The 26,399-nt window shown below is 40.4% G+C and overlaps 3 protein-coding genes across 7 annotated transcripts; 1 reads left to right on the top strand and 2 right to left on the bottom strand.

The window, feature by feature from the left end:
* Positions 1-1,979: 1,979 nt before the first annotated feature.
* On the bottom strand, positions 1,980-12,494 carry nup37 (nucleoporin 37). 4 transcript variants are annotated; one of them, XM_043237546.1, is made up of 10 exons: positions 12,365-12,494; positions 11,435-11,642; positions 10,544-10,668; positions 9,145-9,217; positions 8,466-8,560; positions 3,039-3,129; positions 2,773-2,954; positions 2,433-2,483; positions 2,247-2,340; positions 1,980-2,170 (listed from the first exon to the last, which is right to left on the bottom strand). In XM_043237546.1, exons 2-10 carry the CDS (start codon positions 11,588-11,590, stop codon positions 2,057-2,059), a joined length of 981 nt encoding a protein of 326 aa, XP_043093481.1. In that variant the 5' UTR covers positions 11,591-11,642; positions 12,365-12,494; the 3' UTR covers positions 1,980-2,056. The 4 variants fall into 4 exon arrangements, with proteins under 4 accessions (XP_043093481.1, XP_043093483.1, XP_043093480.1 ...); XM_043237548.1 differs by lacking the exon at positions 12,365-12,494 and adding an exon at positions 11,985-12,239 and having other exon boundaries at positions 11,435-11,611; XM_043237545.1 differs by lacking the exon at positions 12,365-12,494 and adding an exon at positions 11,985-12,233.
* LOC122343226 (PARP1 binding protein) lies at positions 10,848-24,691 on the top strand. 2 transcript variants are annotated; one of them, XM_043237544.1, is made up of 11 exons: positions 10,848-11,396; positions 12,925-13,096; positions 13,851-14,084; positions 14,186-14,293; positions 15,109-15,279; positions 15,410-15,564; positions 18,950-19,127; positions 19,210-19,391; positions 19,973-20,054; positions 22,560-22,731; positions 24,038-24,691. In XM_043237544.1, the coding sequence occupies exons 2-11, from the start codon at positions 12,956-12,958 to the stop codon at positions 24,346-24,348; spliced, it is 1,734 nt and encodes a 577-aa protein (XP_043093479.1). In that variant the 5' UTR covers positions 10,848-11,396; positions 12,925-12,955; the 3' UTR covers positions 24,349-24,691. The 2 variants fall into 2 exon arrangements, with proteins under 2 accessions (XP_043093479.1, XP_043093478.1); XM_043237543.1 differs by lacking the exon at positions 10,848-11,396 and adding an exon at positions 12,599-12,698.
* On the bottom strand, positions 24,648-26,154 carry pmch (pro-melanin-concentrating hormone). The gene is made up of 3 exons (XM_043237549.1): positions 25,872-26,154; positions 25,112-25,277; positions 24,648-24,837 (listed from the first exon to the last, which is right to left on the bottom strand). Exons 1-3 carry the CDS (start codon positions 26,103-26,105, stop codon positions 24,788-24,790), a joined length of 450 nt encoding a protein of 149 aa, XP_043093484.1. The 5' UTR covers positions 26,106-26,154; the 3' UTR covers positions 24,648-24,787.
* Positions 26,155-26,399: the final 245 nt, after the last annotated feature.

Raw genomic sequence — 26,399 nt, 5'->3', positions numbered from 1 at the left:
ATAGGCTACTCTAATCATGAACTGGTTCTTAATAAAAGGTATATTCAAGGGGTCTCTGGCACACCAACCACTACTAAATGTTATCCAGCCACCAGATGGCAGTCTTGGGTTAAATTCGTGCTTAACTAAATATTGATAATTGAAAGTAGATTTTGGGAAGGTGGTGATCGTATTCTCTAAACGTCTTTTCAGGAATTTCTCAATGCTCTCTCAGAAAGTTATTGTATCCTTTGGAATAATGTCCCTTGTGTGAGAGTATGTGGAAGAGGCTGACATTGATTTCTCCGAGCTATACGCAGCTGGTCCAGCACCAGCCACGTTCTGCTCTACCAAAGCCTTGTTTCAGACCACATTGAACTTATTCAAACAAAGCCAACAGACCAGGAGAGCAGTAGCATGTTATGATTGCGGATGGCGGTGTGCTTCTGGGCTCCAAGAATCATACAGGCTTGTCTTTCGGGCTTGAAAGAGTGTAGGTTCATTTCTCCCCCCCTTGCCCGCGCACCCATTTCAGTCTCACCTTAACACCCAGGCACAATATGCCCTACTGTTACACATGGAGCACATGCAAAAGTCTCAGAAACTGCAAGAAAAACCTCTCCTTGCTACATTTTTTGAGCAGTTAATTTCCCCAACTTGTCCACTTGCAGTGTTAAGAAGGATACGTTGGAAATGTAATAGGTTGCAGGTTACCCTATTTAAAAAGTAACTTCCAATTACTTTATTAAAGTAATGTAACTGATTAAATTTGATTGCTTTTATACATTTCTAAAAATGTTTTCAACTGTTATACATTTTCAAACATCTAAACCAACTGATTAGAGGTCAGACAGTCATTTCACATGAATACGGATTCTAAAAATTAAAATTTAAAGCACAACCACTTTAGCACCTTTTTTACTTTCAGATCATTCTGAGGTTAAATACGATTTAATAGATGATAGTTTTTAAATAAAATCTTGCTATGACAGGAATACAGGGGCATCTAACAGTGCCTTGGGAAAAAAACAAGAATCCTAATCAATAAAGCATATACATAAATCGAATGAGCATGTGTCGTGAACTCCTGAAACATTGGTATCTCATATAACAGAGCAGTCATAGCAAATTAAGAAATCAATTAAATGTATGTTCGCATGTATAAAGACGTAAACCCCTTAAAATCATTTGTATCATAACTAATTTTTTTTTTTTTACAGTAACATTACATTTTGTAATTAATGTACCTGTTAAACATAAGCAGTTACTCCCCAACACTGTGCACTTGTGCTGTGACTCCCCAAAAATGGAAATAAAAATATTACTAATAAGTCATCATTTTTAATATTAACTAAAAAAAACACTTTTTTTTTTAAACAGGTTTGTGACTGTTAAGATTGTGACTGTTATTATTTTGTCATTGATCCAACTATTCTACCTTTTGGCCTCACACCTTCCTGCCCAAACATAGCACAATTGACCTGAGAGGACCCTTGTTCCCCCTTTATAGAGTCTCCTGTGCTTTTCTTGGAAAAAAAACACAGCTCACGCCGTCTTGTGCTCTCCTTGCGCTTTAGTTTCCCATGCTTGTCTTCATCTTCAGGGTTCAACTGCTGAAGCACAAATAGCATTGCGTCCGTCTCCCCCACCACACATGCGTCACGGTCGAGCGGAGGAAGTTCCCCTGTAGTGTTAGGAATGGGACTGCAGATTATTATCCTGGTGGAGTCAATGAGATGGTCTATGTGAGCACCTGTACAGCTTTTTTGTCTCACACTCAAGCGTTCTGCAATGAAAACTGCCAGCTCCTGCCGTTCGGCGACCTTTGGCTCAACTTTAAGCCTGCTTGGCAGAACACCACACCAAAAACACTGATACAATGCTTCGCAGAAAAAGGGAAAAAACTGGGGAGAGAGAAAGAGAGTCTTGTTTCCCACAATTGTTAGTCTGAGTTTTAACCCAAGTGACCTATAAAACAAGACACAGCGGAGTATGTACAGTGACAGTGCATGAAAAATATGACTTTATTTATTGAAACAGGAAAACGGGAACACTCTCCAGTTGACTTCTGTCCAGGTTACATCTCTGTCATCCAGAAGAACAGCTTTCGATCCCCACCGATAACACATAGAGGCAGGGTCCTGTGCCAGCTTAGACCAGCTGCCACAGATGCAGAACCAATCATCACAGGCTGCAAAGACAATTGTATACCATTGTCATTCAAATCTATTTCAAAATCAAACGGCAAAGTACGTCATTTTACAAACCTGTGGATGGCCCAGATGATGCACCAATAACTGACTGTTGATTTTTCCCGGATACCCTGTGGTAGCGAAAAGATTCTCATTTGCCCGTGACCATCTGTAAATAAGAGGCCACCGGGATTATAGTCATGGACGCAGTCCAGCAAAGGAAACAACGAATGACCTGATCATTAAACAAAAAAATATTACCTGAAATGTCTTGCCTTGTCAACATGAGCTGGTCTCTTCTCAAGCGGATAACTACAGGCAAAACATTTACAGCCTCATTTACAGACAGTTTAATTCATTCTTCCTTTAACAAAACTGCTCCGTTGAATGTCGTAATGGTGATTTAGTGTGGAGGAGTTCATGTAAGACTTCAGAAGGGTTTAAGGCTTGATGCACATTATGGACAGATTCTCAGAAAGATTAACTAAATTAAGTAGAACAGGGGAGATAGGTCACGTCGACCACATAATAGTTCTGCTTTAAAAGTAACTCACTGCACAAACATAATGCATTTTATTCGCAGAGGCAAAGTTACATTTACCTAGAGCGGGTAATGTCCCAGATCACCCAATCATTGGCCACCACTGCTCCAACCTTAACAGTGTTTGTGAGACACCAGTCAGCTGACATGAGCGGCACCTGCCCACTGTCCAGAGACAGAATTGCGTGTTGTGTAACAAGATCATAGAACCGTATGGTGCCTTTCTTCTCCGCCACCATCAACTGTATGAAAGAAATATCACATCTCAGTTCACAAGGAAATCTACATCCCATATAACCATTACTTCTGTCAGACCTGTTACTGACCTTGCAGATGTCCTCAGGGTGCCAACAGACACTTACACCAGGGGAACGCAGTCTGAATGAAGTGGTTTCACTACCATCAAGGTCCCACACTCTTTAAGAAGAACAGTAACCAATATAACTTTCAGGTAAATAAATATTAAAAGGTTACTCCATTCCAAAGAATTTTTGTCATTAATCACAGTCCCCATGTCATTCCAAACCTGTAACCCGAAAACCTGACTTTCTGGTAAGACTTCTTTAAATGTTTATTTATAATTTTAATGTAAATTATAATTGGTGCAATAAAGTTAGGGGTTATGGTGACAGAGCAAACGGTTCAGCAAAAGGCAAAAAAATAATGAGGCCATGAATGGGGTATTACATCACCAGCATCCCCATGTGTTCTTACCAGTTAAAACATGCGTACACACACAAACAGAGGAAGTCTGAAAGTAAAAATTAAATAAGTTGGTTGCTAAAAATAGCACGGTCAGAAACAGGACACTAATCAAAAGCAGCATAATCCTAAGTAGAACTCAATTAGGCGCACGGAAGGAAGTCAGACTCCTAAAAATAACTTGTTGCCAGTGAAAAAACCATAAACCACTAACCTACAATAAAACAACAGGATGACTGAAGACTACAGAGTTTTGAATAAAATGTTTTAAAACCTATTTCAAGCCATAGATGAGAATCTGCACTAGCATTTGAGTCACTACACATTTCTTCAGTATGTGTTCCTTAGGAAACAAAGCCATGAACTTAGAGTTGCAAGCACCATGCTCTACCCGGTGAACTGCAGGAACTTTTGCCTGCAGCTGACCTGGACTTTCACTGAGAAGCAGAATTGCCAATACCTCCCAGCCTTTTTCTTCCTAAGAACACAAGATTTTCACTCCAAATTTGGCCTTGAGGAAGTTTGAGAAGGCACGCAAGGGTAAGTGCAGATACAGAAAGAGGCCTGCAAGCAGATGCAATAAATCATTTGGACGAATAAGACTGGAGATCAGATTCTGGATGGTTTCACTGAAGATCAGATCTTGGGTTTACCACATCACAGAGGCCCGAGTGAAGAGAACCACAAGTTCTCTCAAATGAGTTGAAACTGTGGAGGTTTTCTGGGAAAGTCTGGGGGAAGAGAAGGAGGGGGAGAAGCCCTCCATTAATAGGAAAGACGCACAACTGCTTGGTTGATGAGGTCATTGAGAAGACTTCATCAAATGAATGCCAAAAGCACTCCAAAGCCTGTCTGAATGTCAACCGTGCAGTTGGGTAGATTAATGTCTGTAGCTGGGCGGTACTTGGAGGACATGCCCCATGCTCAACAGCTCCCAGACGAGGGCCTTTGTAAGCAACTCAGCTCTGCCCAGCATTTGCCAGGAACTCCTGAACTGTCTCCTCTTGTCTGGGGCATCTCTGCTCTGATCAACCTCCTTTGCTGAGCATGAGTGAGGTTTCAGACCACACCACACAAACATGGTTAAAACCCCTTTACTCAGAACCCCTCGCCAAGCAAGAGTTCAATTGCACGCAAAACCAAAACCGCCAGCCTTGACAACCACCAGGGTATTCAAGGGGGCGAAAAGTTAGCTCTCTACAACCCTGACAAAGCCAAATGAGGATTAAGACACTAAGCACACAAACACAGTGGAAAGCATCACAGACAATGCGCTACTGCTATTGCGTAAGGATCTTCAATGACTGACGCAGCATTATGGAATAACATGCGGCAGCCATGTACAATATGAGTTGAAAGAGAGGGAAGTGTTTGAAGTCAAGAAAGATCTGAGAGAGAAAACAAGAGGAGGGTCTGTCTGGCTTGTCTGTGTTTTCCCACACTGCACAACCGGGAAGCTGATCTGAGCATGCAATGTGATTTTTCAGATGGGGCAGGGGTGAGAAATGCTGAAATCGAGTTAAGAACTGTTGAAACAAACATTTATGGTGGCGACCGGGTCAGGGGCTAATTCTTTAACTGAGATGGTGTGAATAACAGTTCTGACCTGACCTGTTTAAACCAACAATGTTAGTGGTTTTGTTTACATTTAAGTGCTCTCAGCAGCCAAAATGACACTTTTTTTGTGGTCTAGTATAATTTATCAATCATGAAGAGAATAAAAAGTTCAAAACCTCACACAGAAAGAAATGAGAGGCAGGCAAAACCAACCCAAAAAAGCTCACTTTATAGAACACAATGGCTCGGATTCAAAATCTAGTGAGATGGTTCATAATAGTACCAAGAGAGTACATATTAATACCTTTTTAGAATATGTAACTTAAAAGGTAGTAATATGTACCCTTTAGGGATAAAGAAAGCACCAAGGGCAAGGCTGGGCAACTCCGATCTTGGAGGGCCTGTCCTGTAGAGTTTAGTTCCAAAACTAATCAAACAAAGACCTGAAATTGCTTCGCCCTGCACTAAGGTGTCCCTTTGAAAGTACTACCCCAGTGAAAAGCTTTTGGACTACTAGGTACCATTTTTGTTTAAAAAACCCCAACCTTTTAAGTAATCACATGAAAAGCATTTCCAAAAAGTCATAAGTAACACTTTCCCTTCCAAGGGAACTTGTGTTACTAAAAAGTATTGAAAGTATCCTTCTTAGAAATTATTTTGATATTCTTACATTTTGATTCATTGGTTTAGCAGAATGCTAAGTCCTGCTCCTTCTAGCACTTCTACCTATAAAGTGGCCCTTCAGAAGGATCGCAGTCAATTTGTATTAAAAATCTCCTTTGTCTATCACATGAGGAGTGCTATTTTTCCATCAGTTGGAGTTGTTACCTGTTTTTAATAAGTAACATGATGTTCTATTTTAGGTCAACCCTCTTTTTTGTCCTACAGAACTATTGGGGCGAAAAAAACACCTGTCATCCTCTGGAACTGAAGGTATGCCTCATTCTCCTAGCTTGAACTCTGTCAACTCAGCATTTCCTTGTATGACCTGCACTCCCTAAAGTAATCTGTAGGTGGCACTGAGGCCTGCAACACTACTACTGTAAAAACCTCCTCTGATCTTCAAAGGAAACAGGTTGCACTTATTCCCCGGCACACACACAGAATTACGTAACACTAGAGGAGATCTGAAACGGTTTGAAATCAAGGAGATTCTGTGATTAAAGTGGTTGATCAAACCCTCAGTGGCAATATCTAAAAAGGCAGGCAGGGCCGAATTTAAATAGCTATGTGGAAGAACAACCTTGCTGAACAGCATGAATTTCATCTGGTCTGCTAATCGAGACTGAAAGTTAAGAAAAACCAAGTAGGGACATAACCATAATAGCATCCCATGTTGCAGACCAGCTTTCTTAACATATGCGTCTGACCAGAACAGGTGGTCTTTTCAACAAGGAAGGTGCATCACACATGCACAAACGCTCCAGCTGAGAGCCACATTTGTATCAAAAGCTCCGTTTGTGTGGCCTGACTGGGAAAGGTTCACTCTCTTTCTCTAACATTAACCTGATCTTTCTCTTGTTCCACCTCGCTGTTCCTCCTGCGTCCCATATTTTCTCAACGTGACAGAATTTAAATCTTTCTGCAGATGGAGCGCTCTACTGTTTTCTCTGGCTCCACAGGAGAGGGAGACTGAGGCTTATGGCGGATGTTTCCTGCTTCGATCCCTTCAGTGGCCCCTCTGCTCTCCCACCAAACACACTATCTCCGACAAAATCCACTGACCAAAGCTACATATATCAACTATCTGTATCTAAATTCTGATGGGCATGTGTAAACTATGGTTTTGGCGGGCACTCTGGGTAACATTTGGCTGTTTTCCTTATGAGCACGACCACAGCGAGACACCAAATCTCAAATCATCATATCAAATCTCTCATTTGAGCTGGCAGTTCAGGATTAGTAATATATGGTAACTGCAGTGGTTTGCACCTTACTGTGCTGTCGGGTGGGCCATGATTTATTCATAAGAGATGGTTATTATTTAATCAAAATAATAAGCTGCTTCTAACTGGGACAGTCTTAGGGGCGTTAGGGATTACAAAAGGGGCTTCAGCGCATCCAGGTTCCAGCAGAGAAGAAGCCCATTACTGCCGAAGCTGCAAAGTGAAATGGTCTCACCCCCGACTATGATAAAGATCTATGATTTCTTTTAATCATAGCCTGAAGATCTACCAACATCAATAAAACAGCTGAGAGAAGAGCAGCGCACTCCTATTCTCAATGTTGCACCACCCAGATGGAGAGTGTATGAAAACATTATCGTAGAGCAACGGGTCAGTGCTGACATTAGGTCACATGCCGACACTGGCAGCGTGTGCACCAAGAAAGCTTGAAGCAGATCCACAAACATCCCAGTACAGATGATGTGAAAGACGACTGTAACAGTATAAAAAGAACGGGATTTCTATAAAGGCTTGATGAAAACAAAAATACCCCGGTACACAAAGTGGAGCTGCACAATTCTTTGTGCATTTGTCACACAGAAGAAGGAAGCTAGAAGACGTGTTTGTCAAAACCATTCACACTTCTTTAACTTGCAAAAAAAAAAAAAACATCTCTGACCAGCAGCTATACATTCATCTTGCCTCGGTGCATGTTCTTCATCTACATACTTCCGTGTACTCGGCAAGGCTGTTTTGTGCTTGAGCACCACCACCGCTGTGTACCGTAGCTTCAGCAGCTCCAGGCATGCAAAGAAAAGCCAACCTCATTGGTCAGTCAGGTTTTTAATGCGGCACGTCAAACAAAAAAAAGGAACTGAGGCGTTTTTTTCAAATGACGCTTTTGCCCTTTGTTTAGTCCCAAGGCGTTAAACGTTGGCGATATTCGGTGTGTATGAACCTTAACGCAATAGCACAGAAATGGCAAAAGCACCCGATAACGTAAAGATATCTTGGTTACACCATCTAAACTTTAAGAAGTGTACCATAAAACTGTCATGGCAAGGTCTGCATAAAGGATCCAATAGCTGAGTTTTGGAAAACTACCGTCTTGGTCCTCGTCCACCTTGAAGCCATTAGGGTTTGCAAGCTGGGAAGAGAAAGGCCGGGCCATTGAGTTGTGGCAGGCCGCAGCACTGCAACATCCAGGTGTGTCAGTTACACGGTTCTGACGCAAAAGGGAAGACCCGAGACTCTAGGAGTGCTCTCTTACATTACCTCTTGACTGCCAGGAAACCGCACTTACCTCAGTGGCTGATTGGTGGGGCCACATTCGAGGAGCTCGTTAACTGTGGCGGTGGAGAGGAAAAGCCACGGCTGCTGATTGGATTTCCACGTTTAACCAATTACTTAGAAAAACTCTGCAAGCGAGTGGCGGTTGACGCTTACGCAGAGCAACGGCGAGCCGTGTTGTGTTTAGTGTCGGGTTTCAGTGTGGAAATTTGGTCAAGACTTTCTGCATCATTAGCAGAGAACAGAACGCAGTCACACACACACACACACACATTTCACTTTCTCACACTCATACACTCGGACTGCAGTGCAACTAACCTACAAGTGTGGTCATCGCTGACAGAGGCTATTCGCTTTCCTTCTGCAGGCTCAAACACTAGATGATTGATGTAGCTGGTGTGACCTTCCATCACCTAGGCAACACAAGAAATTGAATACATTCATAAAGTGAATAAGTCAGCCAAGGACAAAACGAAATATTACTGTACAGATGGGTGTACAATAAAGGCTATAACAGATATATAATCTTTGATATTTAAAGTGATGATTCTCATGGATAGTTCAATCAAACTTTTGAATTGAATTGATTCAGACCGTTTGAAACGATTCACAGAATTTTCCTCCACTGCCATTTTTTTTTAAAACTGCTAGGGATCATTTACTCAACTCTCATGTTGTTCCAAACCTGGACGAGTTTCTTTCTCATGTTGAACATAAAAGAAAATATTTGGAAGAATGCTGGTAATTAAACAGTTGAAGGTCGCCATTGACTTTCATAGTTTCAATTCTATCCCTACCATAGAAGTCAATAGGGAGCAACAGCTGTTTGATTCCACAAAATTTCTGTTAACATGAAAAAGAAACTCTTTTGGAAAGACGTGAGGGTGTATTGATGAATACATTTTCATTTCTGAGTGAACCATTTCTTTAATCATCATAAAATACCATAGCATATATACTGTGAATGTACAGAAGAAGAAGAAGAAAAAAAAGCTACCTTTACTTCACAATTACTTTGAAGATCAGATGTCCACAGCCTGATTTTTCTGTCAGCCGCTGCGGTGCAAAGCCTGAAAAAAAAGAGGATAGAATAATACACTGCATTTAGTCACCATCATGCACGTGGGTGTGTAACAAACCACAGTCAGAAGATAAAATACTGGAGAGATTACAATTGTTAAAAGACAAACAACCAAAGTCAGAATTTCGTCACGCCATTTTCACATTTGTCTGTTCAAAATCCAACCAAACCTAATAAAACAGCTCTGCCACTAATCAGCAGCAGCAATTATTCACACAATTACACTAACTCACCTCTGACAAGAAAAACATGTTTAGTTAGAGAGTTGCACGCACATTTCTATGTTACCATACCACACAGACACAAAATCTTCTTGCATCTTATAACAAACAAAAGTCACAAGTTCTTGCCACGAAAAGGTCCGATTACCATCACATCTTTCTATCAACATGTTCATTTGCGAGTTGTCTTTGGCTAGATTGTCGCGTGGATGGCGTAACATCACAACGGTACCAATCATTTACATGGCAGCGCTACTAGCAGGCAACGAGTCAACCTGTCAATAACCTCTGACTCCATGTCAACCCACATGCCCAGGAAACCTTAACAAGATCTCTAGTACTCCGTTCCCAAGAGGTACACCTACAGTGAATTAAGAAAATAAACCCAAATAAAGGGCAGCACACACGGTTAAGCACGCTACACCTTCCGTCCTGACCACAGCATGGCCAGGAAATAACTCTGCCCTTCCCATGCTGCTAAACCTACAGGAAACTTCCCTACCGGGAGCAGAACCCTCCCAGGTTCACAGCTTAACGAAGAACATGTCAGACTGACAACATCTTATTAGACTCTTGATACAAACCAGATCAAACTACAGCTGTGACAGACACTTTCCACTGCTTGACATGAACATACAAATCTCGGTAATGAATCGATCCCTGGAAAATGGCTCTCCCAGTGATAAAAACATGTTCTGAGAAAGCACATTTGTTTGAACAAAAACGAGTATGTTTGTGCGTGTGTGGTAAAATATCTCAACTCTCAAATATCCCAATTGACTCAGACATCAATTAGGACGGGATATTCAATAGTGCAATAGAGAAAAAGCGTATTTATCTAACATTTAAAAGAGTCTCAGAATTTGTGCGGTAAAATAAATCACTTATCATATACAGTGTCTGAGCCTCTAATGAAGAGAAGGAAGCCGGTTGTAGATGAAGAACTGTATGGTGTCTGGCATAGAGATCAGTGCTCCTCCTATACATCATCATAATTCCACATCTTACATTACACGCGCAAAGTCACATTATAATCCATCAATTTGATATGGCTTCTCTCAACATAAAAAAGCGGCACATGCTCAAAGCCGTACCTGATGACCCGAGGGAGCTTATCCAGGCGTGTTTCAGGGCTCCATGCGATAGCATCCACGCGTACTCCGTGAAAAAACACTTGCAAAGAAGTGAACTCTACATCCTCGACCTCTGTGTCTTCCTCCTGCACAAATACAAATCACTAGATTGTGTGCATCATTTAAATGCAGACATGAAGGCAGGATATTAATAGTACCTAACGGTATTAGTTCTGTACCATGCATGCTACGTGAATATGCAGAGTCCGAAATGCATCAGCTACGAAGACTTCTGCTGCTAAGTTGCACAAAAATGTAAAAAATAAACCACTTTATTGTTTTGGGTGGAGAGTAGGGATACAGTGAATGCTTGGCAACCGAAATAAGCCGGAAAAAAATATGCCGAACAAAATTTGATCAAACATATTGGCTGTGTAAAAGCATTTTAAAAAGTCTGAGAAAGATGTTACAATCATTACAAGCGCACGCAGCGAAATGCCATACTACCATGCAGCTTTCACTGTATTGCAGTATGCTGTGCGCACATTGAACAGTATGTGAATTTTCTGTATGCGCGAAAGGCCCAGAGGCAATATTTGAAAAGAGAAAATAAAAAGGCCACTTAATAATACAGTGTTTAATTAAAAGCCAGTGTTTAGATGTAGGTTTTGGTCCCAATAAATTGGCATTCATCATTTATTTACTACTAAAGGTAACAGCCTCCACAGCTGCGCTGAATTAATGTTTGTGTTGGTCATGTGACAATCAAGCATACTATATTAGCATGCCACTTCGAACCTGGACTCGACCAGTTCGTCGTTTTTAATCACAAACAGGTGCGTTGGAGCAGGACTGCCAGGTACACCTCCAGGAGGTTAGTACTTTCGCCACGCGCTGAATCACCGTCCTCACCTTAAAACGACAAGTGCCCACGACCACATACTGGTTTCCTCCATACGCCAGAAGAGAGGCGGGTGAGCCACAGTCAAACGGGCTGAACTCCACCGCGTGAACATAGTCCTCACAGGACACCGTGTAGCTTGCAGAGCGAACCGTTTCATCTGGCATCTTCCATCAAGTGAATCCTTGCTGTTTGGACGAAATGGAGTTACATTCCACTCTAAATAACACGGAGAGACACAAATTAACACACTTATTGGAGGAAAAACATGCCATAATGGTTAACAGAAATGTGATATGATGTAACATAATACGATGTGCACCGTCCAGGCATGGCTGTAGTTGCATGAAGAATAAATAAGATATAACTTTTTAAAAATTAAACAAACGCAACTTAATCTTCACTGAACCTCACAAATAGTATGGTAATGATTAACTCTTTATATTTCTTCACGGTCCCCACACGTTCATTTCACCGTTGAAGTTATGAAAGAGGCACTCTCGGAGAGTCAGCAAACAGATGCGCAGCGGAAAATGAGTATCAGCGCTTTATATGACAAACCTGGGATAATTTTATATGCTCGGTTAATCGTCCGGCTGAGAAAAAGTGAGCGCCGCTGCGTTAAAGCCCACGCGGTGCTCGTTCTCGGCGCGCTTTCTGATCACGTGATCGCGTTTGTTTACTTCCAGGTTAGTGACGTAACCGTGACGCTGGCGCGAATTAATATCAGTAAAAGAACGAGTTTGCCTTTGATTGGCATTAGAAACGAAGTCAGTTTATTGTAAATCCCCCGTAGCAATAAATCTGACACATTTCGAGACGCCGGGTGTTGTTTTCAGCAATTGTAAACAACTGCAACACACTAATTAATGGTATACAGTTGTATACAGTTTGTCTAGACGAAATGAAATAATTTATATAAATAATTTTTAGAAACGTACTGCCCCTGCGCTCCTATAAACTTTTTTTTTTGTTGTTTAACTGGATGGTTTAGCTCTCGTGTTTCTTCACATCGCCGCGTTTTACTTTCTTTTCTCGTCTACAATCTCCACTTGTGGTTTGAATCAAAACGGGACCGTTTTGTTTGGGCTGCTGACTTCCCGTTTGGCGGGGGCGGGGCCAACGCATCGCGCTCTGTGATTGGTCCAGGCGTCCTGGCATGTGGATTTAAATTTACAGGCATCGGACCAGTTTATAATAACTTACATCTACTGGCGTCGGTTTTCCCATGTGTTTCACATTACAGACCTAGGACGCGTCTAAATATCAGTGTTGGTAAGTTGACCTAAGAGGTTTTGGAGGTTCTGTTCCTAATAAAGTGCAAAGGGGCTCCTCTTGTTCCTGACTATTATTGTGATTTGCTTGATGTCTTCGGACTTTCTGTTCTAGCTCAGTGGTAGATTTGGAAAGGTATACGTGATGCTGGCCGGGTCGTGTGTATGTTCCGCTGTCTGCTCACAATCATTTCAGTGCTGACACGCTCGATTTTCTGGCCCTGCAGTTCATTTTGTGAACGTTGAATAACGGTGGTTATGGAGGAGAGCCTGAGAACAATGACCAGGGTCTTCAGGAGAGAATGTCACAGGGTGTTAGGCTCTGAGAGGACCTCCATTCAAGGGGCTGACGGGATGCTGATGGTCCTACAGCTCGCTGTGGCTGGGGTCAACAAGCAGGTAAAGTTGCATTTGTTAGGAACTTGATTGCAGACGTCCGGGCATGTAAATGCATCTACACTATATTTCAGATGTTTGTGTTCAGTAATACATTTTTTTTTTAAATAAAGATTTCTTATAAAAAAAGGTTTTTTAATAATACAATAGAAGAAAAATAGTAAATATTATATTAATATAACCTAATCATATGTAGTAGTAGAGTTCATTTGCTAACAGATAAAACGTTGTGCATTGACTAGGTTAAAAAAACAAAAAAAAAAAAAAATACAACTAACACAATGCACAATTAAAAACATGATAACATAATAAAACATGACACAGTTTTTCCACTATATATATATATATATATATATATATATATATATATATATATATATATATATATATATATATATATATATATATATATATATATATATATATATATATATATATATATATATATATTATTATTCTTTTTATGATATAATAGTTCTATATTTATACACGCACGCAAACATTTTTACTAGAAACCTACTGATTTTTATTTTAGATAGTGGGTGAAAACCATCCTTTCATGGCTAGGCTTAACGTAATTTTACAGGATTTCCGCTTTCAATGTAAATGTTTTCTTGCAGTCTGTACACATGCTGCGGAAGGGGAAAAAAATGAGTCACACGAGTTTGAATCATGCATTTTGTTCCGTATCTGTACATTTTCTGTGGCGTGGTTCTGCGTAATACGCTTGTCCCTGTGTTTGCTCCGCTCCTGACAGGAACGCGGGGACTTCAGTGTTGCTTTGAGTGAAGTCTTGGCTGCCTGGAAATACTTCCTTCTGGATAAGCTCCAGCTATCCCACAACGATATCCCTCTTCCACAAAACTATGACCTCATCCGAAAAGAGTATGACTGCTTTTTGAAACGCACCAATACTGTGGACTTGATTGACGTCTTCATTATGTTCAAGGAGCTTCGGATAAATGAGGACCCCGAGGAGCCCCTAACCGCGGTGAGTGCTGCCAGTGGGCCTCGGATCTGGTTGTTCTTTCAGTCATCTTTCTCAAAGATCTTTAATCCGTGGCTTTTTCTCGGTCTTATCTCCATATCTAGATGCAACTGTTTCAGTTTCTCGGCGGTGACAAGGAGAGGACGGAGAAAATGGATTCTCTTCCTGTGTGTCCCGCAACTCCATCTAACAAGCCAGTCTGTAGTGCACAGGTAAATAGTGATGCATTAACATGAGACTAGAATTAGACATTTACAAAGGTTTCAACAAATCACTCAACACTTTTACTTCATTTACTGAATGTCATGTAAAAAAAAAAACAAATTTACTTTGAGAGACAACTAATTCTTTACATTTTAAAACCGTAAATTCATATTATATTTAATTTAATATAGTACCTTTTTGTGTAGCATTTTTGTTTTAGACACACACACATATGTGTGTATATATATATGTATATGTGTACGTTTGTTTCTGTGAATTGTGGGGGCTTTCCATAGACTTCTATTACTTTTATAACGCAACAGAAAACCTGTTTGCATTGTTACATTTTCTGATAAACATTGTTTTCCCCCCTTGTATATGCGTATGTATATGTATGTGTGTGCCCCTTATTCAGAACTATGTTCATATCATATAATCATAATCGCAAAATGAGAACAGGATGTTTTAAAAGCACTTTTGTGTAGTGTGTTGAAACTGCTGCTACTCTTGCCCAGTTCTGTTCACAGCTGCTCTGCTGGGCTCTGATTTATGTGCGAGTAGACGCTGGGTTTTGCCACTGTAATACTGGGGGTGATGAAGTTTATGAGCCTGGCCTGTTTAAGCTTAAGGGGCTGTGGAAAAAGCCCGTCCTCTATACAACATCAGTCCAAGTCAGCTAACTGACTCATCAGTATTGTGGAACGGAAGAGTATGAACCGTTCCTGTTAAAAACAAACCATTTTACCCTTTTCGTTAACATTTTGGGGTTTTTTTAGTACATTTTCAATTGCTCCACTTAGGTGTTGATCAACCTTTCCTGCAGATACAGAGAGCTGTCAGGAGAGTTTTCTGTTCTTATTTGGGTCTTCTGGTGAACTCTAAGAATGACCTGGCCCTCGCTTACACCCTGGACAACCCCAATCGCTCTCTGGGTCACAGCGCCTTTACTGACCTTAGACATGCTGCCTGTGACAACTCCTCATCTCTCTTCCTGGTGAATTTGCAATGACGCATACTTTTACATGGATAAATGTATAAATGAACATTTGCACACTTCTTGTTCAACTACACATCTTTTAAACCATTATGTAAATGCTAGCTAATTGTTGTTTTTGTATATTCAGACGGTAACGTCATTTGTCAGGGCCATACAGCTTGGAGGAAAGGGGTACGCCCCGCCTGAGTCTCACCCCTTAAGGAAGCACGTAAAGGGTTTATCGGAGTTTCTCAATTTTGTCGACCAGTGTCAAGATGTTCTGGGAGAAACCCCTAACCCCAGGTACGTATGATACTTTTTTTTTTTTTTTTTTTTTTTTTTTTTTTTTTTAAATCCTATATAGGAAATGCGTATTTAATTCTGAGCACAAGATAATTTCAAAACCTTAAGACCTTTGTTCATCTTGAACACAAATGAATGTATTTCTGACTAAATCTGAGTTTTTTTTTTTTTTTTTTTTTTTTTTTTACTACAACTATCACATTCAAGGCCCCATTCAAGGTAGTAAGGACATTGTTAAATAGTGGTTCAAGCATAATTTTATGACTCTACTCAAAAACAAATATAATTATTTATAATATAAAAATTTATTTTTTCTTCCCTGTATGTTTGTATGCATTCACAAGAGTACCACGATGAATAAAGTCACTCACTGTGTTTGCAGCAAGAGCCAAATCGGACAAAAATAATCCCGGATATTCCTTGCTTCTAATCAGCAACACTAGAAATGGAGCCTCATTTTAAAGTGCGTTGCGTTATGAGATGCATTCTTCCATGTCACGTCAATGCTTTGAATTAAAAGCCAGGACAGTCATGACCTGGCTTTGACTTCATTTCTGTCTCCCTATCATCAGTGCACAAACCCAGATGAGTGGAGAGAAGCCTTTGATTTATGCAGCAGATTTTGTATCCCCTTGCTTTGCCCAAAGAAAACGTACTTGCTATCTGCATTTGTGGATCTGTTGGTCCCGTCCTAATCTTGAAAACGTATTCTCGCGTCTTTTACCTGCCGCCATGCATCGACGCATGATCCTCTTCTCAAAAGCAACCTTTTAATGACGTCTGCACCAGTATTAATGAAATCGCCTGAATTGTTCAAGCATGTTTATCTGAGGAACATCAAAGTGTATTGTAGCGAACGGCAAATGTCCCTCCTTAGTTTGATAAGTCTGATTAAACGTCATAACCGTGAGATTTTGCCATGATAACTCTCACTTCAAAACGTCCAAGCAAATCTCCGCTAGACGTTTGGCAGCACAACACATGGAGCCGAATTGAATAGATGATTGAGTTATTCAGAAAGGACGCGAGGTCATTTCCTGCAGTGCATCATGTGCATCAACTTCATTTTTGATGGAAGTGCCTTGAACCTGCTGCATGTGGTCCTGTTCACCACCGCGTCTCTTTTCTCTGATGAGAGAGTGTGAACGCTGAGCCAAAAGGGGTCTTTCATCGGCCTGCTACCCTGCCTGTGCAGTTCCCCACCTCCCAGCACCTTATGGAGTACTGTATTACCACACACAAACACTCCTTACGGGGGAATCGGGGTCTTTCGTACAGCTAACATCTGTTTTCCCAGATGATTCTGTTACTGTAATTCCCTTTCACAAAAGCAAGGTCAGGGATTCAGGGCGGCCTCTTTCCCTCTGCAGACCAAATGTTTACATTTATTAATCTCTTCATATATTCACACATAAAGTGAGGTGGAGTACACCAATCGCACTGGTCTGGCACAAAAACTTCTTGGACCCTCCTAGGCCGCATTTTTACATGAGTTATACAGTGGTCACACTAGATTTTAATCAAGCAAAATCATTTCTATGCAGCAAACCCCTTTTATATAACGGATAATTAATAAATCGGGAGTCATGGGAAGGCTGGAAACACAAACAAAATCTGGTTTTCTAGGCCTGGGGAATTTTTTTTTTTTTTTTTTTTTTATTCTTTTTAAAAATAATAATCTCTAATGGTGGTAGTAGGCGATTTATAGACATTGATCTAAAAACAAGCATAGTGATTTGGAAACTTGCTTGCAAGCCATAGTTATTTTGAGTCTGAATCATTGTCTTTTAAAGCCAGATCGGTTCACAAATCAGTTTGAATGATGCATTAGTGGAAAGGTTATGAAGAAATCATGGAAATTCATTGGTCAAGACCAGGGACGGATTAACGCACGGGCCCAGGGCACCAGTCGAAATGCCACGACTCCAGGAACGCCATTTCAACCGCGCCAACTCAGATTTTTGAATGCAGCCGAATAATATCAGAATAATAAAACGTCTAACATCTGTACAAAATGGCGAATAATGTTGTTTATATCTGATATGCAATCATCTACACGCGCTAGCTGCAGCACTGCGCATTATAACCAATCCCAAATGACTTTGTTGAGCCTACGAATATAATGGCCGATGTGCGTTCAGGTGATTCATTGCTGTGTTTTATTCAGGGCGAGCACACTCTGGATAAATTCTGCTCTCGTGTGAATTCTCGTCACCAAAAGTGCAGATGTGCGTGCGCTCTAAGCGAGATAATACCTCCACAACGCAAGCAATTTTCAGTGCTTAAAGTCAGTGGTGCTGTTCTTTGATGACGTAAATGCTATTTTGCTCTCATTGTGTTTTGCATCCCTTTCTACCATAAAAGTGTTGTAATTAGTAACTTGGTGTTTTTCTCAAAATCACGTTAAATGCAAAGTCATATTAAAAATGCGCATATCTGCCCATCACACTTGCCCATGGTGATAGTAGTACACACAGTATATTTTTATAATAAAAAATTTAGTTGGACGATGATTGACGAGTTTCAAAACGAAATGCAAAAGCACCTGTTAAAATATTTGTATACCTGTTTAAATGTCGTGTAGGCTATGTTATATCATTGTGTTGTGTGTGTGTGGTGTGTTGTTGGTTTTTTTTTTTTTTTTTAAATTGGTCACAATTAAAACCTGAAGGGGGGCCTTTCATCAGCCCAGGTCTGTACTTTTTAGCTTTCTGTACAAAGTATTCTGTTTGCTTCATAACTTTACAGTTGAACCACTCCTGGCAGATGGACTGTTCTGATAAGCACTTTAATACTTTTCTGGACCTTGACATTGTTGTTCTTGGCAGTCCATGGGACAGTCATAAACCCCCTGGGTTTCATCCAAAATATCTTAAATTGTACAAGCTTTTTTGGGTTTGGAACAACATGGGGGTAAGAGACATGGGATAAATGACTTCTTTTTTTGAATTTTAGCTTTAAAATGGAAAAAAAAAAAATGTTTGCCCTTATGTCATTCCAAACCGGTAAGAGTTCATCTTCGGAACACAAATGAAGATATTTCTGATGAAAACCAAGAGCTTTCTGACCCTGCTTAGATCACAACCGACACATTTAAGGGCCAAAAATGTTAGGAAGGACATTAAAATAGTTCATGTGATGTCAGTGTTTAAACCACAATGTTATGAATCTATGAAACGAAAACAAAGTCGCAAAGTTAAAAAAAAAAAAAGCAAAACTTAATTAGTGTTCTGAACATGAACGAAGGTCTTGAAGGTTTGGAATGACATGAGTCTGACAAGTTAATGATTGAATTTAAACCCCTTTTGAAAGTTTGTGACTTTACCTTCATGGCTGCTAAATTTATTTTAAAAATTCTCTGCCTTATACTGTTTTCTTGCAACAGAGAAGCTGGGTCCAAATTGGTGTCTAGTATTCGAGCCGCCCTGGTTAAAGGCCGCAGTAATGGTGACCTGGTGTACCTTGCAGCAGAGGATACAGCCAGAAGTCTCAAGGAAAGAATCGGTCAAATACACACCATGCAGACGCAGTCAGTGGTTGGCACAGGAATCAGTCCAGCAAGGGTAAAACATAGTAGACATATTCTTATCTCCTCCAAATGTTTTTCCACCCTCATTAGTAAGACGCATGATGTTTCATTTTTAGCCCAAAGCCTATGCTATTAACCACTCCACTGCCTATGGTGGCCGTGAGACTGTGAAGGTTCTGATGACTCTTTTGGATGAAGAAGCGCTAGCACCGCCCTGCAGGAACAAGGCGGAGCTGCTCTCTGAAGATCATGCCGTTCCTAATGGCAGCTCTGGAGCTTGTCTTCTTACCCTTTACAAGTGAGTTACACCATTTTGCTGTAATAGTGTATTTATATAAAATGGTTAAATTATCGTCATAATACAAAAACAGATTCAACAATGTGTGTGTGTATGTATGTATGTATGTATATGTAAAATTGTTTATTTGAAAAAAAGCTTTTTTTATTTTTTTTTAAATTACTACTAAATGTAATCCAATAATGCAGTCATTAATAGAAATTTCCTTTACAAGCAAGTTATCCCTTACAGCTTTTATATTAGAATATTGCATACAAAAATTATAGGACAAAATGGATCCTAAATTGTATTATTATTATTATTATTATTATTATTTAATATATAATAGCTTTTATTTTGAATGAATGAATTGAAAATTCTACGGATATTTAGTAGTAATAATAATTTTATGTCCTGTCTTTTGAATTTTTATTTTTTTCAATTTACTTACCTTTTGATAAGTGTGACAAAGTTTGTTTTGTGTGTTCATTTAGTCTAATTAAACGTTCACAATTTATGTTGGATAATTTTGATTTGCATTTCAACACCTTGTTTTAATCTTTGAATATTCAGCTTGTTTGCTTTCCACTCTGTGCCTATAGGTCTCCAGAAGCTCCCACGGGATCTTCTCCAAAGCCTTTACGGAACCGCGTCTTGAGCCAACAAGAACACATCCAGTCCAAGGTAAAGAATCATGGGGGCTGTAAGCAGAGACCCCAGTCTCAAATAGCGGTCAAACCAAAATTGAATGTGACACTTGATTTTTAAAACAGACAGCAAGTAATGCACATTCACGAGCTATATCATCTGCTTCCTCTGTTTTGTAATGTGCAAATTTATACAGCTGTTTTTTATGCATGGTGCTTGTGCAGCAGGTTTCCTGTTATATAAAAACAGCCACGGAGTGTGAAATTTAGTGTCATACAGTACACTCCAGACTTTAACCAATAACCTCTGGCAGTGATGCACTCTTGCACAATTAAAGCCTATCTTTTCCAGAAAACTTAAAATGCCCCGTTGGGTTGTGAGAAGAGAGATTACATTTGTATGTGCAAAAAAATGTAGTATTATCTATTGACTAGATATGTGTGTGTATATATATATATATATATATATATATATATATATATATATATATATATATATATATATATATATATATATATATATATATATATATCTTGACTAGCAGCTACATGATTTCTATCAAGAAGCTTGTTTCTGAAACCAATCTTAACTTCCATTTATCACCACATTTAAAATGTGTTAGCAAACCAGAGACTAGTTAATGTGCGTTTTATTTTTGTGTTGTTTTTTTTTTTTTTTTTTTTTTGAAGTACTGGCATCTTCACCAATTAGAAATGGTGAGTGCTCTGTGAACATGTATGCTAGGCACATTTTGTTAAAAGGCTTCTTTATTTGATTGCACTAGCAGATGTCTCTTTAGGCCTCCACTTTCTGGCCGCCTTCCTGTGTTAGTGAGCGGTAATGGTCCCCGGGCAGCTCACCGCTTCCTGAACTGGACGGGCGGAAGCTTTCTGCATCAATTTCACTTTGAACATGCCATATCAGTGGCGTTACTCAGCTAGCAAGGGAAACTTGAAAGGTTATTGTTTCCTGTTGTCTGCAGAATGACTTTATCCAGCCGTACTCCAATAGTTTCATCACAAACTGACGTCGATTGGCACATGGGGAGAGATCAAGAGGTTCCTCCAGCAGCAAGACTGCAGAGACGGATTATTCTGAGTACAGTTATGTTGTAAGGTTTAATGAACTCCTAATGAACCCCAGTCGATACACTTAGGGCCAGTATTATGCATATAAAAGGATGCTAGTACATTTTTGCATAATGTTAAAATATTTCTTACTAATAATGTTCATTAAAACACTCTCAAAACAGACCTCTGGTATGAAGATCTGTATCTAGTCACTGGTGTGTGTGTATATATGTATATAAAGACACATATAGCATGTGTTTTGAGAAATTTTTATTATTTTTATATATTTATTACACACTTTTGTAAACAAAAACTTTTGGATGTGCTTTAATTGAACTTTAATCTTTGGACAGCAAAAAAGATTTGACCATTTATATTTGTTGCGTCAGGAATCTTGAAGCAGTCACAGCATTTTGGGACCGAAAAAACGCAGGGAAACACCCTGGATATGTATCGATAGTGACTATTTTTACAACTATTACTCAAAATTGAATAAAATGCCGCCATGGACTATAATATATAATCAGGGACCCTCCCCTGATTCCACTCATTTGATCCGATGTTAATAGCACATGTATATCACTGTTGCCAATGCTGTGTGTCAGCCTGCTCAGCGGATCTGTCCCCAAACAGGTGTTCTTCAATCATGTGTCATTTCATTGTGTGCTTCACAAACATAGACACACCCCTCATCTTATTCAGGGCTTAATGATGACGTTTATATCGGAGGAAGTAGCTGGTGGGCTCAGCCTGTTTTTTTTTTTTTCTATTGGCGTACAGTCAGGGCTGCCCAATGTACCATATAATCCTCCCATATGAAAGCACCCAGTCTGAGCGATACTGTTGTTTTAGGTGCTCTTTTGAGAAAATGCTTTGAAAAAGCTGCACTCAAACTTTGATCCCCCCTACATACACCCACCGCCCATTCTCTCTACGCTTTTGCAGTCCCACCCAACTATGCCTGCAGTATTTTTTTTCTTTTTTTACTTTCCTGAATTCCACTCTCCTACTGTGGCCGGCTAGCCTGAAGGGAGAGAGCCTTGAATCCTGATAATCCTTAGCAGGGATGGATCAAAGACCCTGAAAGAGGTGGATCAGCGCTTCTCTGAGACCCTTGAGACCTTAAAGGTTCACTACGCCTGTGCGAGCTACCATTTCCTTCTTTCATGCTCCTCACGCTAGCCTCTGGACCGCAGTATTTATCCTTTTTTTTTTTTTTTTTTTTTTTTTTTTTTTTTTTGTATATTAACTAAGATTTTTAGATGTGGTCATGTCCATCCGGTTACATCAGCAGGGCTCAAAAATGAGGACGACCAAGTGTTTTTGGATGGCATCATTTGTCCTGTTGTATTCGTTGACTATATTCATATTTTACTTATAAACAGGTGACCCAAAAAGCTGTTGTTGTAATTTTAAAAAATTCAGTATCGATTTTGTTTTTACAACAAATTTTTTTTTTCTTTTTTTCAAGGTTATGCGGCCAACCATCCGCTCTCAGTTTGCATGCACATACAGTGATGATGAGCTGCCCCTCAACCGAGTGTTGGAGTTTCCCAGCACCAGCCAGCTTCCCACCTGTCTGCACCCTGCACCCAAAAAACCCGTCCCTCATGACCTCACTGGGATGGACATCAGTCTCAAAGGTAGTGCCTCTGCCACAATTAGGGTGCGTTTACACTTGTAGTTCAGTTTGTTTGGTTCCCTCGGTCCGGACCACAAAGGAAAATGATCCATTTGAACACACTTAATGCCATCCACTAGGTAGACTAAGCGTGCTCATTGTTGCATGTACATAATAATATTAATTTCACCACCTGCAAACTCACAATGAGCTCATAAAAGGCACTTTTCCCTTATTGATTCTCCATTTTTTTCCCTTTGCTCATCTTGTTTTGGATACACCACTCATTCTGTGTTGTCAAATCTTGTTGTTGTTGTTGTTGTTGTTGTTGTTACTTCCTGTTTTTGGTTTGTTTAGAAGTATTTGCTCCATGTTGCGTTCATGCTTCATTCGAACCTCACCAGTTTGTTTGGAAGCTGACCTTTTTAGCTTGTGTTTTTAGTCTACCTAAGCATGAGTGCAGACACACCCTTAAAGACACTACGTAACAGTAGTTTTGTCACTTGTTGCTGTTGTGTCCTTTTTAAAACGTGGCAGAATTAAATATATTTTGAATTGTGTAGGCTTTCTTTTCTGAGAAACCAGAGAAACCTCTGATGCCACAGGGTCGTGTCCTATCACATTTCCACTCGAAATGTCTGAGAATATCCCACCCACTGCGACCGATTGATAAGGAATCTTCTTTTATTAAGTCATTTCATGGTGTCTTAAGTGTTTTTGGCTTCCTCCGCTTTTTGTAAAGGGGGCTCATTTCTTGGTGTACTGAATAACCTTCATGCCTGGTCTGTTCTCTCTACACATAAACGCTCACGCGCTGCACACACACACACACACACACACACACACACACACACAGAAGAGCTCCCTTTTTCTGACGCCACATGGTCGGAAAGATGCCCAGGTCCACCTCCACAGCCCAGGCCTCGATCCCTGGCCAGTCCCTGCTTGGGGACTGGTACTTAAGGTCAATCTTTAAACGATTCCCCATCCCATAAAACCTGGCTGCCCCCACATCTGTTGTAAAAACTCTTAAGAGCACACGTTTCTCTCTCCCCCTCGCTCACTTTTTGTGGGAATGCGGGCTTTGCTCCACCAGGTTACATGACAAATGTTCAGTTTCAGTGCTGTAAAATAAACACACCGCCTGTTAAAGTGCAGACTAACGTCAGCAATTTCATCATAACCTTTTCTACCCTTCCGTCCTCAGCCCTCCCTTTTTTTTTTTTTTTTTTTTTTTTTTTTTTAAATCCCTGTTCATTGTTTCACCTTGTTCTCAAAGTCCAATGTTTTTCTTTTGTCCCCCCTTTCTTGTTTTTCTGTGGATATAGACCCAGAGGACACTAACTTAAGGCGTAAATGTCCCGGCCAATCCGCTTTGGGGGAACATAGTGGGAATGCCTGGAACAGAGCAGGTGGGAAGGGGACCCAGCCAGAACAGCTCAGAAGAGCAACCGGGACCTCAAAGAGAAAGCTTGCCAATAGAGAGTATGCTGAGCAAGGAAGAGAAGAGAACCAGCCCCCTCAAAAAAGACCCCCTACCAAGGCTCCCACTGGAGGCCCGGGGAAAAGGAACACTAAAGCTGCATGCAAGAAGCTCATCGCTGGACAGGGCAAACTCACTGGCTTTTTCAGACTATAATTTAGGCTCTACTGACCAATGATGATCTGTTTTGGCAATTATGTCAGGTTTTATTTATTAGTAGAATGCTTAAATGCATTTAAAGAGGTAGTTTTTTTTTTCTCCTAAATGTTGTTCTAAACCTTTTGTTTTTAGGTGGAATTGCCATTACTGACGGTGTGTGTGTTTGTGTTTGTGCATGTTTGAGCTTTTAAAAGGAGAAGATTCGTTGGCAGAGAAGAAACTCGATCATTTAATTTTAGGATTTTGTGATGGTCGTGATTTAATGCTTTTTGTTCCCCTTTGAACATGACTCATACTTTTGCAGATTTGAATACATTTTTATTTAAATTCTTTTTAAATCATACGTGTGTGTTTGTCATCTTTCGTATCCAGAGTATCTTGCAGCATCAGAGAGTGCTGGGAAAAACATGCAGGTGCTTTTTCAGCTGCTTCGTTCTCAAGCTTGCCAGCAGGGCCTGTATACTCTCCCTATCATGCACCTCAGCACTGTTAAGAGAACAGGAAAAGCAAAACCAATTTAGCATTAAACATCATATATACTTTTTTATTTTTTCAATTTGAGAGACCAACTTGTACCAGGTAAGACAAACATCTCGGACCATACGCAGGGAGATGACAAGACCAGTCCATCTCGGTTAAATAGTTTAAAACTGAATCGCCACAAATGTATAAAGTAGCCCTCAAGCATATCGGGTTACTCACATGGCTATGTATCTACAAAGATGGGGAGGAGGAAGATAAGAAACTTGGCAGTACTTACTGTCTATGTCCCTCCTGCCTACGGGAATAACATCGTCTGTGCTACGTCGCTCATCCCTCATGTTGTATCCATCCGGAGCATGATCCATCCCACGCGGCAGGACAGGGAAGGTTCTTGAAAAGGCAAGGTTTGCTTCCCTCTCAAGAGACCCTTTTATTCCTGTGTCCTGGTGGAAAAGGAAAAGGCATTATTAGTCAGCACATCAGAACAGAAGCAGCCCAAGCTAAAACCAAAACACTGCTCCCTCTGCAGGCTTTTTTCCTGCTGTATGAAAGTCTAAAACCACACCTGGAGATGTTTAAGTTAATTCGAACAACACACGCCCAAGGGCAGCCTCTATATCCCTCTCCATAACTGCTCCCAAACTACTGGAGCAAAGCCGGCGCATGGAGCCCCACATGGAAGAAATGTGTCAAATTGCGACAAAGTTTCCCATGCCTCGCTTAGCCAATTTTCACAATATCACCGTGGGCCCTTTTATCCATAGATTCCATTTCCCCTCTTGTGACCGTGTCCTTCCCATAGTCCTCTCCGACTGTTCCATTACTGCACTGATAATTGTAGCAATGTGAGGACAATTCAGTCTTGAATTGAGAAAGCTCTATTTGATACCCATAGAAAGGTCATCTGATTCCTACCACACCAACAAAATGGACTAGTACAATTTCATGATTTAAAGTGCATGTAGATGTTGGCAAATACAGTCATGGAATCTCTTGCTTAAAGCAGGAGTGTAAATAACATAAATTAGAACACTTACACCAAGTATGAAGATGCGTTTTGTCCCGTCTTCGTCCACCAATCTGCCTTCTATGATGGGGTGTCCTCTGAAGGTGAGATGCCCAGGTTCAATTTCGCTTGCATCGTCTTCTCCTGCTATCGACACTAGTCTATCTTGGTCTGTACGTTCTTCGTCCAGCCTAAGTTTGGGCAAAGCTGTAGTCAACTCAACTAAAAGTGCAAGTGCAAAGACGACCATGTAGGAAGATGCCATGATCTTGGGCGATAATGGTTGACTTGCTTGCAGGAACCAGGCTTCGCACTTGCTTGTCCACTAAGAAGCAAATGTGTGTTTTTATAGTGTCATGATGATGAGGATGATGATGAGTTATCCATTTCAAGCTATTTTTTAAGTATTGATGATTTCCGTTTCTCTCCTTTTGGTGAAAAGCCATTCACCTTTACACGAGGTGGATGCCCATCCACAGGAAGATGTTTTAAAGCAGGAGGATTATATTTTGAATGGCTTTCATTTTTTTTCTGAAAGTCCCCACTGTGGTTTTGTAAA

This window comes from Puntigrus tetrazona, chromosome 4, assembly GCF_018831695.1.
Source record: "Puntigrus tetrazona isolate hp1 chromosome 4, ASM1883169v1, whole genome shotgun sequence".
NCBI lineage: Eukaryota > Metazoa > Chordata > Actinopteri > Cypriniformes > Cyprinidae > Puntigrus > Puntigrus tetrazona.
Note: the sequence above shows the minus strand (reverse complement) of the source record. Positions and strands in the feature narration are given on the sequence as shown.

What these genes read in the sequence shown, in the direction of transcription:
- nup37 (XM_043237546.1), bottom strand. Translation starts at nt 11,590, where the DNA reads ATGCCAGATGAAACGGTTCGCTCTGCAAGCTACACGGTGTCCTGTGAG. An exon ending in AAGCTCCCTCGGGTCATCAG is followed by an intron (nt 9,218 to 10,543) that starts GTACGGCTTTGA and finishes CTTTTTTTTCAG; the next exon opens with GCTTTGCACCGCAGCGGCTG. An exon ending in TGGGACATTACCCGCTCTAG is followed by an intron (nt 2,484 to 2,772) that starts GTAAATGTAACT and finishes TTTTGCCTGTAG; the next exon opens with TTATCCGCTTGAGAAGAGAC.
- LOC122343226 (XM_043237544.1), top strand. Translation starts at nt 12,956, where the DNA reads ATGGAGGAGAGCCTGAGAACAATGACCAGGGTCTTCAGGAGAGAATGT. An exon ending in ACTCCTCATCTCTCTTCCTG is followed by an intron (nt 15,280 to 15,409) that starts GTGAATTTGCAA and finishes TTGTATATTCAG; the next exon opens with ACGGTAACGTCATTTGTCAG. An exon ending in CAGGAATCAGTCCAGCAAGG is followed by an intron (nt 19,128 to 19,209) that starts GTAAAACATAGT and finishes TTTCATTTTTAG; the next exon opens with CCCAAAGCCTATGCTATTAA.
- pmch (XM_043237549.1), bottom strand. Translation starts at nt 26,105, where the DNA reads ATGGCATCTTCCTACATGGTCGTCTTTGCACTTGCACTTTTAGTTGAG. An exon ending in AACGCATCTTCATACTTGGT is followed by an intron (nt 25,278 to 25,871) that starts GTAAGTGTTCTA and finishes CTTTTCCACCAG; the next exon opens with GACACAGGAATAAAAGGGTC. An exon ending in AGGCAGGAGGGACATAGACA is followed by an intron (nt 24,838 to 25,111) that starts GTAAGTACTGCC and finishes TTCTCTTAACAG; the next exon opens with TGCTGAGGTGCATGATAGGG.